This window comes from Pleurotus ostreatus (genome assembly GCF_014466165.1).
Source record: "Pleurotus ostreatus strain PC9 chromosome Unknown scaffold_5, whole genome shotgun sequence".
In the NCBI taxonomy this organism is placed as follows: domain Eukaryota; kingdom Fungi; phylum Basidiomycota; class Agaricomycetes; order Agaricales; family Pleurotaceae; genus Pleurotus; species Pleurotus ostreatus.
This window is the reverse complement of record NW_023503160.1, coordinates 1,237,328-1,254,222: the sequence shown is the minus strand read 5'-3', so window position 1 is coordinate 1,254,222 and position 16,895 is coordinate 1,237,328. Positions and strand designations below refer to the sequence as shown.

General features: G+C 50.8%; 5 protein-coding genes across 5 annotated transcripts; 4 read left to right on the top strand and 1 right to left on the bottom strand.

The window, feature by feature from the left end:
* Positions 1-323: 323 nt before the first annotated feature.
* PC9H_007417 (uncharacterized protein) lies at positions 324-2,087 on the top strand (the record flags this gene model as incomplete). The annotated part of the gene is made up of 9 exons (XM_036776948.1): positions 324-477; positions 537-629; positions 681-749; positions 796-1,196; positions 1,255-1,272; positions 1,343-1,492; positions 1,541-1,630; positions 1,683-1,733; positions 1,785-2,087. The coding sequence occupies 9 exons, from the start codon at positions 324-326 to the stop codon at positions 2,085-2,087; spliced, it is 1,329 nt and encodes a 442-aa protein (XP_036630568.1).
* Positions 2,088-2,248: 161 nt separating this feature from the next.
* PC9H_007416 (uncharacterized protein) lies at positions 2,249-5,625 on the bottom strand (the record flags this gene model as incomplete). The annotated part of the gene is made up of 8 exons (XM_036776947.1): positions 2,249-3,217; positions 3,268-4,205; positions 4,257-4,322; positions 4,374-4,391; positions 4,454-5,117; positions 5,168-5,283; positions 5,343-5,456; positions 5,517-5,625. The coding sequence occupies 8 exons, from the start codon at positions 5,623-5,625 to the stop codon at positions 2,249-2,251; spliced, it is 2,994 nt and encodes a 997-aa protein (XP_036630567.1).
* An 850-nt stretch (positions 5,626-6,475) lies between these two features.
* On the top strand, positions 6,476-8,208 carry PC9H_007415 (uncharacterized protein; the record flags this gene model as incomplete). Its single annotated transcript, XM_036776946.1, has 6 exons — positions 6,476-6,631; positions 6,682-6,896; positions 6,948-7,037; positions 7,096-7,319; positions 7,367-7,553; positions 7,617-8,208. The coding sequence occupies 6 exons, from the start codon at positions 6,476-6,478 to the stop codon at positions 8,206-8,208; spliced, it is 1,464 nt and encodes a 487-aa protein (XP_036630566.1).
* A 293-nt stretch (positions 8,209-8,501) lies between these two features.
* Positions 8,502-10,050, top strand: PC9H_007414 (uncharacterized protein; the record flags this gene model as incomplete). The annotated part of the gene is made up of 5 exons (XM_036776945.1): positions 8,502-8,792; positions 8,848-9,152; positions 9,216-9,381; positions 9,450-9,857; positions 9,922-10,050. 5 exons carry the CDS (start codon positions 8,502-8,504, stop codon positions 10,048-10,050), a joined length of 1,299 nt encoding a protein of 432 aa, XP_036630565.1.
* Positions 10,051-14,069: 4,019 nt separating this feature from the next.
* Positions 14,070-16,391, top strand: UGP1_2 (UTP-glucose-1-phosphate uridylyltransferase; the record flags this gene model as incomplete). Its single annotated transcript, XM_036776944.1, has 12 exons — positions 14,070-14,237; positions 14,298-14,374; positions 14,432-14,562; positions 14,610-15,009; positions 15,062-15,143; positions 15,202-15,289; positions 15,339-15,389; positions 15,443-15,531; positions 15,590-15,802; positions 16,023-16,197; positions 16,280-16,308; positions 16,386-16,391. The coding sequence occupies 12 exons, from the start codon at positions 14,070-14,072 to the stop codon at positions 16,389-16,391; spliced, it is 1,509 nt and encodes a 502-aa protein (XP_036630564.1).
* Positions 16,392-16,895: the final 504 nt, after the last annotated feature.

Below are 16,895 nucleotides of genomic sequence, written 5' to 3'. Positions count from 1 at the left end.
GTTTCTTCGCTGCTATACATATGTACGTGGCTTTTAAGTGAAGCTGAATAGCCTTTGGCTTCATCTCCGTAGACTTCGTACTTTCTGTCAAGTATCGCACGATTTGAACGCTTTGGCGATAACAGGGTTATCTATTGAAAAGTTAATATAGCTGCGATGAGTGCACCCAGATGGCGCTTTATAATGCTCAATGGTAGGATGGAATTTCAACCGAAAGCTTTACAACCCAGCAAGTTGTTAGCCACACAGCGCCCTCTGCACCGTCGAACCGAATACGGAGGATACCGATATGAAGGTCGCGATTTGGTATTACAGACCCACTCATGTTCCTCAAGTCACGCACGTACTTACCTGTATTACTCAGCGGGGGTGGTATAGGCGGCCTCGTATGTGCCATCGCCCTCTCCAAGTACCCCAACATCGACGTGGAAGTATATGAGAAGAACTCCTCTTTCGAAGAAATCGGCGCTGGCATATGTGCGTGGTTCCGTTGGTCTATCTGGTAAATTTGACGGTGAATTCAATTCATCCCGCAGCCTTATGGCCCAGGGCATGGAAGATTTTGAGAAGGATGGGGCTTGAGAAGGACCTACTAGAGCAGACGCATAATCAGCCTGAAGAAGAAATAGGTGAGTAATCCACAACTCGTCTAAAAGAAGCCTACTCTGACATATCGGCAGCTATAGCCATAAGATTGATGGCCAACGACGAAACGCACCTCCACACATATGACGTTAAAGGGAAAGGTAGTCCACATGTCCTCTCCGTCGGAATCCTATCCCTAACTGGAACAAGGGGCGGTATTTTCCAGCTTTCATCGCGCCGACTTCCAGCGAGTTCTTTTAAAGCACCTTCCCGCCGCATGCAAGGTCACCTTCTCCAAACGCCTGGAGTCGTTCGCCCACACTGCCGATAGCCATATCGAACTTCGATTTCGTGATGGTGGTTCTTCCGCATGTGACATTCTTGTCGGCGCGGATGGGATACGGTCTTCTGTCCGACGATGTATGCTCGCGGAGCAGGCGATAGAAGCTAGCCGAACGTACACGGGTCGGGTGCCTTGTCCCCACGCAGAGTCCCTCCTCTCGGGCGTCGAACCACAGCGGACGGGAATAATTCTGTACAGGGCTGTCTTCCCAGCATGGAAGCTACGGACCAAGTGGCCTGGCCATGCTGTCTTCAAGCACACCATTCAGGTGACGCTCTCCGTTACCTAAAATTCCCGAGGCACTGATAAATGTCCGATCCTCACAGTATCAGGGGAAAGTTGCGGTAAGCTCTATTCCTGCATGCGGAAGTAACGATGACGTCTTACCTCACGCAATCGACCGTCGACCGATAGCATCTCATCGCCTATGCGATCAGCCGAGGGGAGTTGATCAACATCGGTATTGTTGACTTTCAGCCAGACCCGTCGACACCTCAGGACGTGGTAGAACGCCTGAAGGTCCTATGCGAAGGGTGGGACCCGGAGATCATGGCGATAGTTGAGGTGCGTCCCATGACCGCTGAAAACAACTAGATTCTAATTTCATGACAGTGTATAGAAGAGATAAAGCCATGGGCAGTCTGCGTTGTCCCGCCTTTGGAGTCGTTCGTGCACAAGCGCGCGGTACTTCTAGGTGATTCGGTGAGAGAAAAAAGGTCGATGATGTATACGCATACTAACCTACTGTGTCCAGGCCCACGCTATGATACCCTTCCTAGGGTCTGGTGCTGGCCAAGCCATCGAGGTGAGCTAGCTCAAGCCTAATCACGACGCACCTGCTCAAAGAAAGTGATAGGATGCAGACATACTTGCTACCTTGCTCGGACATGCCGCCTCCTCCGGATGTGCCGCCGAAGAAGTACTTGAAGTATATGATTCCATCCGCCGCCCATTCGCACAGGGAGTTGCTCTAAAGTCGGAACACCAAGGCCACCTTTACTCTGAAATACACCAGCCTGAAAGCCACGAACGGTTTCAAGATCATTTCATTGGCGTAGGACAGCGAATGACAGCGAATTTGGAATGGACATGGGCAACTACGATAGATGGAATGCGAGAGGAAGCGCTGCAAATGCTGGAAGAAAGTACAAGGGCATAGATACTGCATTGGGCAATCATATTTCCAATTTAGGACAACCGACGCGTAGGATCAAGAAGTGACTTGGAACGAAGCAGCGGTGCTTCGCAAGACAAGAAGAGTGGAAGCCGGAAGCAGTCAGGGTTACGTTGGGGGGTGAGCTTATCGCGCAAAAGTGATGTTCATCTCGGAGTCTTCGCCATGCCTGCCCTTTTAGACGGCGGAATGTGCGACGGCGTCGCTTTGTCTGAGTCTGAGTCGGAGCCTGAGCTAGAATCTTCCTCCTTTTGTTGTGAGCTGCCGTACAATTTCAATATGTCTATCCGGCCTTTGGCGAAACGAGGAGGCTGCACAACTAGCTCCTGAGTGAACAGTGCCTGTCTGGCGATGTCGGTTAGCTTGCGGTAGGCGACTGAGGTTTGTCTCGAGCTTTGGCGACTGTGATCCTTGACAGTATTCTCAACCTCTTCCTCTTCCTCACCGTCGCTTTCCTGGGCTGAAATCTTTCGAGTTTGTGAAGCCGGTGGAATTTGGCTACTGGAGGGCAAGAATAATGGCGTGTTAAACGGAAGTGGGGTAGAGGTAATCATGGGGTAGCTCAGGTCTCCGGCTTCCAGTTCATCGAAGCCCGGATCTGTCGCAAGCGACGGTGAAACTGGTAACGTCTCCCACTCTGCTAGCGACAGATCCTGCTCCTGGGTTGACTGGGGGGTCGTGAAGGAGGAATCCTTTGACAGCAGTGCGTCAATGCTCATCTTGGATTTGCCATTTGCTTTCGCCTTCGTAGGTTTAGCCTTGGGTGCAGGTGTTTTCGGTGGGCCTTCACTCTTCCCACCTCGGGCGGTTGTCTCAAGATCTGGAGGTGGTGTGGGTTGCAAAGAAGCGGTCACCGGGGGAGCAGCATTCAAGATATCTTTTGCGGTGCGTGGAGGTAGCTGGCCATGTCGATCCTTCATGGCGTGTGCTGCTTTTGGAGTTCCATCTGGGCGAGTCTGAGATACTTTCGAAACAGGTTTGGCTGTGGTTTTCTTGGGAATAGTAGAGTCGAAAATAGTAGTACCTGCTACGTGTTCAGTGCCGTTTGGCTGGTCGAGGGGTACGTCCTGTTTTGAGTTGCTTGAGGATTTCGTAGGCCCTGCCGAGGAAGGCTTCTACCTTCCGAGCTCAGATACGATGCAGCATAAGATAAGATCCAAGTCACCTGTGATGATTCCGCTTCTGTCGACCGTCTCTCAGAGTCGTCCTCCGCAGGTGCTACATCCTCTGAAACGGTGCGGACCTCTGGTGCGAGGCTCGCTCTTTCGTTCATCGCGTTGTCTGGGCTCATATCCATTTCGACGGATTGGCCCAGCCTGTCTACAGTCTTGAAAGAGACATCGTCTGGGGACGAATCAACATCCATGGCGCCGTCATTGTCCTCGTCAGACGAACTTGGTTCGTTGCCACCACGCTTCCAGCGTCGCGGCGGCCTTACTTCAGCGTCGGTGTCGTCCTGTTCAAGATCTTGCGCACTCTCATCCTCATCCTCCTCGCTGTCGCTGGATGGGATATCCGTGATTGAGAGCCGCTTGGCTGGACCACGGAGAAGAAGCTCTGGATCGATATTAGCGAGGTCAAGATCCTTCGGAGGACTTGTGAGAGTGATGTCGATACTAGGAGCTCGAGTAGGTTTCTTCTTTGGGACCTTTTTCGCGGATGGCGTATCGGCAGATTCAGCGCCAGGCTGACTAGGTGCTGACGTTGTAATTGCGGGGGTTGATGGAGTGGCATGCTGAGCAGCCCGAGGGGAATTGTTGGCCGTGGACGACCGTTGTGTTCCCATGGCCTGTTGCAGGAGTTTCTCCAACGTTTCCAAAAGCTGCGCCTTTGCCGGTTCGCTCTTCAACTCCTGCACGCGCTTCTCAAGCAGGGAAGGGGACTTGACAACGGGGCACCGGAACCTAAGATGATGCGGAGACTGTAAACATATTGGGCAATGGTGCGCTTTCGTTCCCGCTGGGCTGATGGCACTGGCGGCTGCAGGTGGCTTTGACTTAGCCCTGCTAACAGGTTTCGCAGCGGTGGATGATTTCGGTTTCGGGGTCGTAGGAGTCGGGCCAACGTCGGACACTAGATTGTCATGAAGCGCCTGGTCTCCACCTTGGCCAGTGAGTCCCGAGTGTCAGAGCCGGAAAAATGCGCCAGTCTTACCAGAGTCTATGACTGCTTCGTTGACCGCGGGAAGTTCCTTTGCTTTCTTCTGCGATATTCGCTTGCCTGCAAATAGCTGAATCAATACAGGTACTGTGATCATTCCAGTGAACTCACTCCTCTTCTTCGGCGCCACTGGAAAATGGACAACATGCATTTCAGAGAACATTGGACTCGATGGAATGGAAGTTATTCACCAGAAGGATCTTCTAGCTGAGCTTCCGGAGCAGCTTCGGACGTCGGAGGTACTTCCGTAGTATTCGTAGTATTGGAAACCTCGGTCGTGGACGCACGAGGCTTCCTCGTTTTCTTGACAACTGGTTCTAGCGGCAAATAAGGAATCCAATTTTCGTTGGTAACGAAAGTAGATATACCCTGAGCCTCTGGCGATTTCTCTGGTGGGGGAGCGGCTTCTAGTGCGCTGACATCGGATTTCTTCTTCCTTCCTCTCTTCTTCGGCGCAGGGGCAGGAGGTGTAGGTTCTATCTGTGTTTGTTCAACTAAATCATTGGTGGCAGCGTTGAAGGCATCAGCACCACTAGCTGGAGGTATGGATCCAACATCGGATGCTGGCGCCGCAGGTTCAGCGAAGGAGACTGACTTCTTGGCATGGTCTGAAGCTGGCCCGTCTTTAGCAGTCTCGCGCTTGCGACGCTTAGGGGCAGGTTGATCTACTCCATTTGGAGCGGAAGCAACAGAGACACTACTCTTTCTTGCCCCCGTCGAGGCTGATGAAATCGAAGCGGATGCCGAGATTTCGGGAGCGTTGTTCGTTACCGGCGGGTCTGTGTTGGTTGTTGCGGCAGGCGGGATCGGAGGAGGGATTTCAGGTCGAGCAACGGGGGTTTGGACTTGTGGCACCTAAACATTTTATAAGTTGACAGTTTGGGCATGGAAAAGAGTTATTGCACTTGGGGCATACCCTCCATTGAAGGTGGTGTCTGGGCAGTCGATTTCTGGACGCGCACCCGGACCGACATAGAATATGACCTGTATGCAAGAGAGGCAAAGGCTTCAAAATCGTCCTCTAAACTCACATGGTTGTTGAGCGTCACGGTGATATGGGGAGATGCAGTGGCCGCTCACCGTCATCCAAGTCAATTACCTGCTCACCCCGTATTTGCGCAAGTGATATATCCGAGTTTTCAGGGACCCCAAGTTTCCGTCGTACCACAGACTTTGTCTCCTCCAGTGATTCTTCTATTCATCCCATTACAGTCGCGTCAAGTGTGTATCACACGCGCCTGACAGAGTACTCACCTTGGAATAACCGCTCAAATGTCCGACCTGGAGCAAAGTACGTTATCCTAGGCCTATCATAGTCGCGTTTCCGTTTTTTGCTGTCAGAGTCCATCGAGCTCGATGCCATCTTAGCAAGTTACCGCCGGCCAGGGTGTCGCTGGTCAAGTCGAGGTGAGTTTCCTTCTCAGACACCGATTGGCCTTGAGAACGCAACAGAGACAAACAAATAGCTCTCCTCCGAACCATGGCCGCTGGTTACCGCAAGTATCGAAATCGTCTGCAACGGTGTCTGTGCTGACGATTCGGCCGCCATAGAACCTGGATTCCATCCCCACCTACCTGGTGCCAAATACACGTTTCTCTCCAAGGCCATTGGGGCGACCATGTGGTTCTTCATCTTCTATCGTTTCCGGTGCGTCCCCCTTTTGCTAGCAGAGTATTGTGCTGAAATCGCCACAGTCAAGACGGGGGGAAGCTATTGGTGAGCTCCATAGGCCATTTTGCGTTACTCTGGACACTGATTGTATGTAGGGCAAGCATCCCTGGGAAGGCCATGGTCATGGCCATGGACACGAAGAGCATCATTGACCTGCATAACGTTCCATATCCCAATTATAATCCATAGACAGAAACACAGCAAATCCATGTCACATTACTGACTCCTGGGTACCACCATGATTCTGAACTGTATCATGCGTTTGCTGAGATTGTCTGCTCGCGCTTATAAGCTAAAAGAATTACACTTCCATGGGGTACACTGGGTATACAGTTATCTGCCCAAGCTCTGAGGTGGCGTGAAATGACGCCCTCAACCATGGATAGTCTCCTGGGGTCAGTGGATATGCTGCCGAGTCTGTTTCGCATAAGCGCCCGTTCACACGTCCCCTACACTCATCTCCTACCTCTACGTTTGCTGTACATCCGACTCGAAGCATAGGCTGGCCTTGCAAAGTACTGCGATATTATTGAATATTGACATGATGTCTATAATGCGCCTATCCAAAGGCCCTAACCCACGAGTCGTGCTGGCCCTGCGGATACTGTGGGCCGTTCTCATCCTGGGTTGTGAATACGCAACTTTCGCTTGGACGGCCAGCCAATGTCCATGGCCTTCCCTCACTTCTCCGGCAAGTGTGCAGGACTGCCTTTCCGCCAGTCCAGCCAACTTACTGAAGCAGCATAGTCGCAGGTCTCCCGAATCCTCATTGTCGCCGACCCGCAGATTCTCGACCACGGCTCGTATCCCGACCGAGGCATCATCCTCACTTTTCTTTCACGCGTCTTTACCGACTTGAACTTGCGGCGGAGCTGGCGGGCCGCGCTACGGAAGCAACCTGATGCAGTTGTGTTTCTCGGAGACATGATGGATAACGGAAGAGTGAACATGTCGGATGACGAGTGAGTTGCGATCTTCCAGAGTTTCGACGTATTGCCTGAGATTATCCATAGATACGAGAGATACTACGCCCGTTTCAACAGCATTTTTGCACAAGATGAATCTACACCGCGATATTTCGTTCCCGGAAACCATGACACGGGGTGTGTAAATTAACATTCTTGATACTTGGAAACATCATCTCATATGCCTTTGTTGCAGCATTGGTGCGGCTAAAATGTTCTCACCTGAAGCTCATAACCGCTATTTGAAACACTTTGGCCCGCCAAACCACGTTCAGACGATGAGCGGCTATACTCTGGTCTTCGTAGATGCACCTAGTCTCGTCGAAGAAGAATATGAACGCACCGCTAAGGCCATTCAGTTTAACCAGTGGACTCCGGTGAAAGGGGGACCGGTTGAATTTATACACACATTCCACAAAAGTAAATGCTGACACTTCAATTCAAATCACCCTCTAACCTGGCGCTAGATAAAACCGATTCCCCAATCATCCTGTTTACCCACATACCGCTAGCAAGGCCGGAAGGTGTTGACTGCGGACCGCTGCGGGAGCGAGGGACAATACACCGTGGCGGGGGTATTGGATACCAAAACACGCTGGGGCAACAGATGTCACATTTTATCCTAGACCAAGTTCAGCCGTCTCTTATATTTAGGTGTGCCATATGTTCATTCATTACCCTTGATGGTCATGGTGCTGACACCTCTTCTCCTTCTAGTGGAGACGACCATGATTACTGCGAGTACATCCACACTTTAAACGATTCCACTCGGATCCGCGAAGTGACGGTGAAGTCGCTTTCTATGGCCATGGGTATCAGGCGGCCTGGCTTCCAGCTGTTGTCACTCGCCTTGCCGTCTTCTGCCCCCGTTAAGACAGTGACCCATGCAGATGCACCTTGTTTGATGCCGGATCAGCTGGCAATATATTTGTCAGTATACCTGCCTCTTATTGCGGCGTCCCTTCTGGTGCTCCTTGTTTTGAACGTACTCGGTTCCTCTCGCGCGCCACGGCGTTCATCGAATGCATCGTTGACAAGGATGACTTCTCGTCCACGGAGTGATCTGGACGGTAGCGACGACGACCTTCCCAAGCCGAGTACGGTCGCGAAAGGACGTCATCAAGGATTCGCACTCCGCGTGCAATCACGATTGTGGCGAGGATGGCGATTGCGAACATCTGCTCCGCGATCAGGGTTGGGCGGTGGGACTAGAAGGTGGTTGGCAGGGTTCGTGTCGGACGCATGGGACGTTGCGGTGGTACCGCTGGGGTTATTCAGCGTTCTGGCAGTGTACACGCTGTGGTCGTAATCGTTATTATATTTCGAATCTGATCACGGTGATTCTCAGGTAAATAGCAACCGAAGGAGAGCCGAGGATGGAGATGATGGGATCACGTGATATCATATCCCACAGGATTAGACGTTCCATTTGGCCGTTTTGCCAACTCTGCCGCTTCGCATCAAGCTTCCATTCAGCTTTAGCGTGGAAATTTTCGAATCGCAGCGTCTCCTTCGGAATGTTATCCCAGCTCTGCACGAGGTCCTCTCTTGCTCTTTCTTTAGCTTTTTCATCCACAACCACCACAAGCCATCACCAGCAAAATGGCGGCTCCCCTCCTCGTACCGCCCGTCTACTACGAGCAGTTCCAAGACACCCCCGCCCCGTCCTATTCCACGCTTCCGCTGACAGATGAGGAGACGATAGAGTACAACCCGCGTCCCGGATCTCCGACTATTCCCCAAGGATCCTACTCCAGGCAATGGGGGCGCACCACGCTAATTCTACACGACCAGGACGAGTCCGCAGCAATGCCATCATATGGCCGCAACGCTATAATCAACGGCGAGGTCGGCTTGGGGGACAACGAAAACATACTCTCCGTAGCATTGAAGGTGACTCGGGTTTCGCATCTTGTTCCACTGTCGTCTTGATTGATGAACGGTCTAGCTGGAGGGACGACTGCATTTATCAATATCAGATGGTGGCCGCAATAATACCACCCTTGTATCAGTGCATCATACGTTGTGGAAGACTGATAATCCAGCAGGGAAGACGTGTCCATCGTCCATGCCATTCAGCATCCGCTTCCCCTCCTCATATCATGATGGGGAACGCAGTCGCCGGTTGCCTCCGTCATACGAGGTTACATACCACGGCATCCCTGCGATAGTCGCCAAGTGTAGCTATTCCCTGAGCCTGATGGTCACCCGAATACGCCATAAGCGTGTTTCTTTCTGGACTTCGTGCAAAACGTACGTGATAATTGATTCGTATCACAATGCCACCAGGTGTAACATCCCACACTTGCTGTATAGACGCACTGTTGGACTCAACCACCGGCCACGGAGTCGTCCACATCGTCCAGTACTCCCCATCAATTCGCTCTTTTCAACAATCAAACGACTTCCTGAAGAATGGCGCCAAATAGTAACAGAGATGGGCACGCGCCCCGGCTCCACAATTAGCCCAATAACATGCCATGTAAGTCTTAGACCCGTCGTAATGTGATTTTTATAGTCTAGTTGGCTGAATAATTCACTGTCATTCAGTTCTTCATCCCGTCGGTCCAGACATTCGGACTTTCAGATACCATACCCTTCCATATCCAATTGACTGGGCCGCTTGAATCACTGCATACATTCATACCGCCGAACTCTGCCGAACTCTCCCCAATATCTTCTGGCTCCAAGACATCATTTAAGAACCCCAACAGTCATCTACTGCATCGCCCCGCAATACGTGTCTCGCTAGCGAGACAGGTCCTTGTGGAGGTGCACGAGCGGAAATCATGGCGAAGCAGTACGCTTGGCGAGGGATCAGTGTGGCCTGTACCCCCGAGTGCCCCAGTCAGTCTAGACTCGGATTCGCATGAGGTGACGATAGATTGGTCGGGAGAAGTCAGATGCGGTGAAGATATCACATCAGGTGGCTTTAGCACAGGCGGTTTGGTGATCAAGGTCAATAAGATGCCGTCAGCTCTCTTATTCCAGATTCAATGGCTGACCGACCATTTCGAATTAGGACTTTATTGTGTTCGCACTAACCCCTTCCAATCCACGAACATCATCATTGCTTGAGATACAACACGCACATCCCATCAAGTTTGTTACGGATCCTTGGATAGACCTCGTTCATCCATTGGACAGATGACTGACAGCATTTTGCATCGCGTATTTATAGACTTTGTTGTTTCGTGGCTAGGCATTCCGTTTCACGTCTTCGGCGGCGTTACAACGCCTGACCTCCAGGCGTTCAACGTACTCCATTCATTCCACTTCCAGAAACGTCGCCCCACTTCGTACGCCTAAATAGCCTCTGTTTTTATTTATGTAGTCAAGATACGAGCGAGTGCAACGCCGCTTGTATCGTCCACTCCTTTGTCGCATTTGTCTTTATAGCATCACGTTCTCTTAGCATTTTCATGTGTACATTTTTCGTTATTCGAACCGTTTTCGTATACTCTATCTCTGCTTTGCAGTCCAAGCGTAATTCGTTCACAGCCGATGTAACTTCCACAACATATACCATCTGTCACGGTCGTTATCATACATCATAAAACATACTCGCATCTCTGGAAAGATTCGAAGGAAGGAAGAATCTAACCGCAGTCCTGACCACGTTTCTCAGTGCTGCGGTTCTGTTCTATTCTACCTGTTCTATTCTGTACCCAATATATGGTAAGTATATGAGAGAAGCACGATATATATAATGCTCCACTATAATCTGACACACGGAAACAGCAACAAAACTGAAGGGCTCCAAACAAGCTCCAAATTATGTACACACATGGCAACGATGGCGCGTTGTGGAGAATGATAATCTGTATGCTGTATGTACAAGCTTTAGTTCAGAAGCCGCACTTATTGTAATCCCTGAGTGCTCCACTTATATTGATCAGATATCTGCCATCGCCAAGCCCCAGTGGCGACAGCGACTAGAAGCCAATGTTGCTTATCAACGTTTCAACGTTCAACAGCGAAAACAACGAACAGCACGTTGGTGCGCGTACATAACTTATCTCGAGGCCTGGGGACGTACACGCCTTTACCATGATCAGGGATCAAAGAACGCTGAGCTGACGCCATTGCCCATGGGTAGATGCATACTAATGGCACAACGTAGATAGCGGACTGAGCGTAATCACAATCGTTCAAACTTTCTTTTGGTGCTTCTCATGACAAGCTCAGAGTGCCCGGGTGCTATCATCTCTATCATCCTGCTCCGTAGCGGGCCAGGCCTCGATGATCCCCTGAGCCTGATATCTGTACATACATAGTTATCGGTATGGCTTCTTGCTGCTTCTCTCTTCGCATGTCATGATAAAGGGGATCATCCCCTGTCCCCTGTATTTTGATGTTCGCGGACAGTACGGCTTGTTGTTCGTGTTCCTAGCGAAAAAGAGATAGAAGAGACGTTGGACAGATGGGATTTACACCGCATATTCCACGTCGACAGATGATACAAAGTTCGAAGTCTCGTGCGGCTGCAACCGCTAGGGACAGGTCTGTTATTGACGGTTTGCGAGCTATGTCCTTTAGGAAGTTCAATGGGGGTTCTTGCGCGATGCATCGACGTGTTCGCTATTTTATCATGCCACTGGGGGAGTATAAGGAGTATATCGAACCAATCCTACGTATGATCTTGTTGAGATACACAGGGAATAAGGGCGTCGGTACGAGAAGAATGTCCTTCGGATAGCATGTACGGCCGGCCCGACATGACACACAGAATAGAATTCACTCACCTTCAGAACTGGTAAGAACGTCAAGGCGGGAGACAACAGAAGAAGCAGAACGCGAGAAGGCCTGTGGTCCTACGCTGGCACTGTATTTCGCCCAAGACTAACCAATTAGCAGGGACTCAAACCCGATTTCCATTCGCCAATGCACTATGTCGGAACTCCATCGCATTGTTACTTGCGTTTCGCGCGTCGGGACTCGGGAGTAGGTATCCACACCAGTTCAATGGGTGCATTATCTTCCCAGTATCTGCGAGAATTCTCCAGAAGCGGGAAGGCGACTTGGAGGTAAGGCCTGCCTTGAACTCGCCAAGGAGTCGCACGGAGGACGACGGAAGCCGAGATACAACAGGATACGAACATGATTCGGATATCTGGGTGGCAGTGTAATCAATCGATTAGGCGACGTGCGAGCGCCGTGTATACGCACATGGTGGAATGGCCTCTCTGCCCAACTTGTTGCTGGATGAATGAGTGGACTCAATGAGCTGCAACACAGTTGAATGGACACAGTTGCGGCTTCGGCCATGAAAAGTTCAAGTCTAAATCACAACAGCGAACCTCGGATCAATCACTGGCAGTTGGTAAAGGCGATGCCGGCGAGGGATTGTACCGATACCGCCGTCCAACAATTGCTAGCGATACGCAATCATAATGATAGATTACATGCTCTTGGGCGCGGGATTAAGCTACATATAAATCAAAGGATGAACGACTTTGACTTTCAGTGCTACTCCGCCAGACTCGGGTTGGTAGGAATACTCACCGGCAACAGACACTGACGAAGTGCACTTGCAAGTGCTTAGCCTTGCAAGACTCCGTATGAAGCTAAGCACTATTCTTTGTTCGTCCATGCTAGGCTCGGGATCATTTGCTGAGGCGTATTATCGAGCCGATAAAACGCTGATACAACACACTGAGCCTCAAGCTCAAGGCCGCCGTGGGAGGGGCTGACAAGAAGCGCATCCGCATCGACATTTGAGATAGCGGATGCTCGTACGGCGGACCAGTCCTGTTTTTGGCGCGTGGCCAGGTGGGAAGTCCAGTGTACGATTCCGATGGGGTTGAAGCTACCAGCAGAGAGCACCGATCATAACATACTCGCAGGTACTTCACATTGGGCCACGACGGTCTCTGACAGTTTATTATTGAGTCGACGTGACGGTGCCTATCAGAGGAAGAATGCCAAACCCCTCAACCACGATAGGATGGGAAGCCGCCGAGTACCAAAAACAGACCCGACCAAGGGGCAAGCCGCTACCGCACGACATTAGGCTGATGAGATGCACATTCAACGCCGACAATTGAATTTGCAGATTCGGCGATGTGTTGAGAAGCGAATACGGCGAAGACCGTCACCGAGTGAGGTACTTCCAGACGTAACCTTGTTGGCACTGACACTGATTCCCGACAATAATAGCATCTTCATTCGTTCCTTGGCCACCGCATGGCCTAATCGTAGAGCTTGAGGAGGAGATAGGAGCTACGGGCTGGCGAAGGTGAGGCAATCTGGGATTTGAGTACGTCAGTTAGACGTCGGCGCCGGTATGTGTAGATAGTGGTGGCAACGTAGGGCAAAGCATCCCTGAAGAAGGTGCAATATTAAGAGCTCAACGTGCGATTTTAGCATGGAATGAGGCACAGAACAACGCCCGATGGGACTCTAAGATAGCACTGACGTCTAGCAATCAGACAGGCGTTCTGGACGCAGAATTCAGAACTCCAAGACTCACGGCGAGCAAGGCCCAATATTGACGAATTTTCAGCCGGTTAAGCGGCGGTTGACTCTGATTTCGGTGGGAGTTCTAGTTGCGGTAGGGCAGCCTTGCGGAAGCTTTGATAGGAAGGCTGCCCTGGCATGCGCCATTTGTAACTGATCGAAGCGTAGATCAACGGGTTGGCGCCGAATTGAGATATTTGACGAAAATATGAGGAGCATTGGGCTATAAAGGGCAGGCTTGAGAGTCGTCAGCGGAAAAGCGTGAATTCTGGCGAGCTTGGGCCGACAATTGGCTACTCAGGCCGTTGCGTTATATGCAAGCACGTTTGTCGACCCAGAACCACCATCATTTTGACCAACGAGCCTCACCAAGAGCCAATAAACGACTTCTCTCGCCCAGAACGAACTTGGTGGCCATACCGACACTCGCCGACACCCTCAAGAACGCCTGGATCTGCGAGCCAATCAGAGAGGAACCAGTTCAAGCTTTTCAAGAGCAAACTGACCCGTGGCTCGCACCACTTCCAGAACACAAACGTCACCACAGACCGCGAGCTCCTCCAGCCCGTACCCAATCAGCGCCTCAGCTCATTTCCACAAACACAACCCAGCCCATCTACATCAACCATATCCAGTGCGTTTCCCAAAATCCTTCTTAAACTCTGACCACCACCATCCTCATCCCCCTCCTCATCCACCAGATCCCCCACAATGTCCTCCCAGGATTCCCTCATGCCCCGCCCCGACTCTTTCAACGCTCGCGTTCGCGGGACAAGCCATATCGATTTCAAGACGGCCACTACCGGAGTAGCCGCCAAAGCCATGCGCAACGAAATCAGTCGTCTTGTCAGCACCGTAGACGATCCCCAGACAAAAAAGGTACTTACCTCCAGTCCTTCCTGATCACCGTCGATCGTGCTCAACATACCCGATCGACAGGCGTTCGATGTAGAAATGCAGTCCTTCTTTTACCTCTTCACCCGCTACTTGGCTGAGCGAGCCAAGAGTGTCCCTCTGTGCGCATATATCCTCGTTCTTTGCTTGCCAAGGATCTGACCCTCCCTCTTTTCCAGCGACTGGGACCGTATCAAGTCGCCAGCTGATGACCAGATCGTGCCATACTCTGATCTCCCAGCCGGTGATGCGAAGAACCTCAACAAGCTCGCTGTTCTCAAGGTTAACGGTGGTCTTGGTACATCCATGGGTATGTCCATATCTTTTCAAAGTTCCAGATCACCTACATCTGCCCAGGTATGACTGGTGCCAAGAGTGCTCTTGAGGTCAAGAATGACATGACATTCCTCGATCTTACCGTCAGACAAATCGAGCATCTCAACACCACCTACCGCGTCGATGTTCCTCTGATTCTCATGACATCGTTCAACACCCACGAGGACACCCTTCGCATCATCAAGAAGTACGCGAATCAACAGTTACGAATCACCACCTTCAACCAGTCGCGGTATCCACGTATCTTCAAGGAAACTCTCCTCCCATGCCCCAAACGCGCCGATGACGACAAGAAGGCATGGTACCCTCCCGGTCATGGTGATGTGTACAACGCGCTGCTGCACTCCGGTGTCCTCGATCAACTACTGTCTGAGGGTAAGGAGTACCTGTTCATCTCCAACTCAGATAACCTTGGTGCCGTGTAAGTTCCTCATTTGGACTCAGTGGGACTTCCTTCTGAACGTTCTGTGTAGTGTCGATGAGAGCATCCTTCAACATATGATTGACTCTGGTTCCGAGTTCATCATGGAGGTCACCGACAAGACCAAGGCCGATGTCAAGGCAAGTAGCTTCCGAGGAACTGCGTTATAGTCATTCTGACGACGATATCCAGGGTGGTACTCTCATTGACTACGAGGGCTCTATTCGTCTTCTGGAAATTGCCCAAGTGCCGTCAGAACACGTCGAGGACTTCAAGTCTGGTCAGTTTACGCGCATATAGACATTTCTTCATGCCTAACTTTTATTTAGTTCGCAAATTCAAGATCTTCAACACGAACAACTTGTGGGTTAACCTGAAAGGTGAGATTTCTCTTCATCGGCCCTTGTATGTATGTTTATTTGCGTTCCGATAGCTCTCAAGCGCATCATGGAGACGGAAGCGATGGACTTGGAGATCATTATCAACCCAAAGACCACTGATGATGGCCAAGCAGTTATCCAGGTTTGATTATTTCTCCGCCGTAGCTCCCATGTATCTTACACGTTCTCCATTTCACTAGTTGGAAACCGCTGCCGGTGCCGCCATCAAGCACTTCAAGAACGCCCACGGTATCAACGTCCCACGGAAACGCTTCTTGCCCGTGAAGTCGTGTTCCGATCTACTCCTCATTAAGAGCGACATCTACTCGCTGCAGCATGGACAATTGGTTATCAATGAGCAGAGAATGTTCGAAACTACCCCTGTTATCAAGCTGGGAGATCATTTCAAGAAGGTTTGTTGTGTTTTCCCCCCCTCTTCCGTTCCCCGTTCGTTTCATAGATGCGCCTTCCCCTGTCCCCCTTTCCCTTCGCAAATTATCTATATCATTCAAGTGGTGCCTTCGCACACTCATCGGGCCTTCTACCGAACGACCCACTTGTTCCATTCACTGCTTCGTCGTACCTTGGACTTCGTCTAAAAACATCGACTAACGAACCTTTTCGCATGTACAGATCGCGCAATTCCAGAAACGCTTCAAGATGATCCCACGCATCCTCGAACTCGACCATCTGACTGTCACGGGCGACGTGTACTTCGGGCGCAACGTAACCCTTCGAGGAACCGTCATCGTCGTGGCGAATGAGGGGCAGAGGATTGACATCCCCGATGGATGCATACTCGAGAACCGTGCGTTTCCCCCTTCCATGCAAATCTATTTTGATCGCAGCGCTGACTTTTGACGTGCGCGTGCGTATCTGCCATCCTGCAGGTCTTCTTTCTGGAAACTTGAACATGATTGTGCGTACCTCTCTTCTTTGTGGTGATACGTGGCCGGGTGTACTGACTTGTATCATGTTCGTTCCTTTCTGTAGGAGCTCTAATGCGCCCCTTTTCAATCCTCCTGAATTGTTCACCCCATTCGTTTCACCCCATCCGTTCTCCTCGTTGTCTCCGTCCCCCACAGTTGCCACCTTGTACTTGTTACAGGTACATCCCCTCCTTCTATCGTTTGTTTACGGTGCCTTTTATTTGACTAACCATGAGGGACAATTTCAATCGGACTTGCGTATACGTTATTACTAGCCAGCAGAAGATATCCTCTTTATACATACGTTGATACTTGACCTGTGCTCCGTGCTTGCTTAGAGGATTCGAAACTATACCTATGTACATAGGTTTATATCTGTAAACCGCTCTCTTTTGGCCTCTTGATAATTACTTTCGGGCCTTTCCCACCACCGTTGATTATGGATCAATTTGAATAGACTAACTAATTTAACAGCCTGAATACGCTTCACAGTACGAAGGACGGGGATTAAGAAGTTGTGTATTCCACATATTCACAGAGCTTCTGCGAAGGCGTGGAGCTGGAGCTTGCGCTGGCT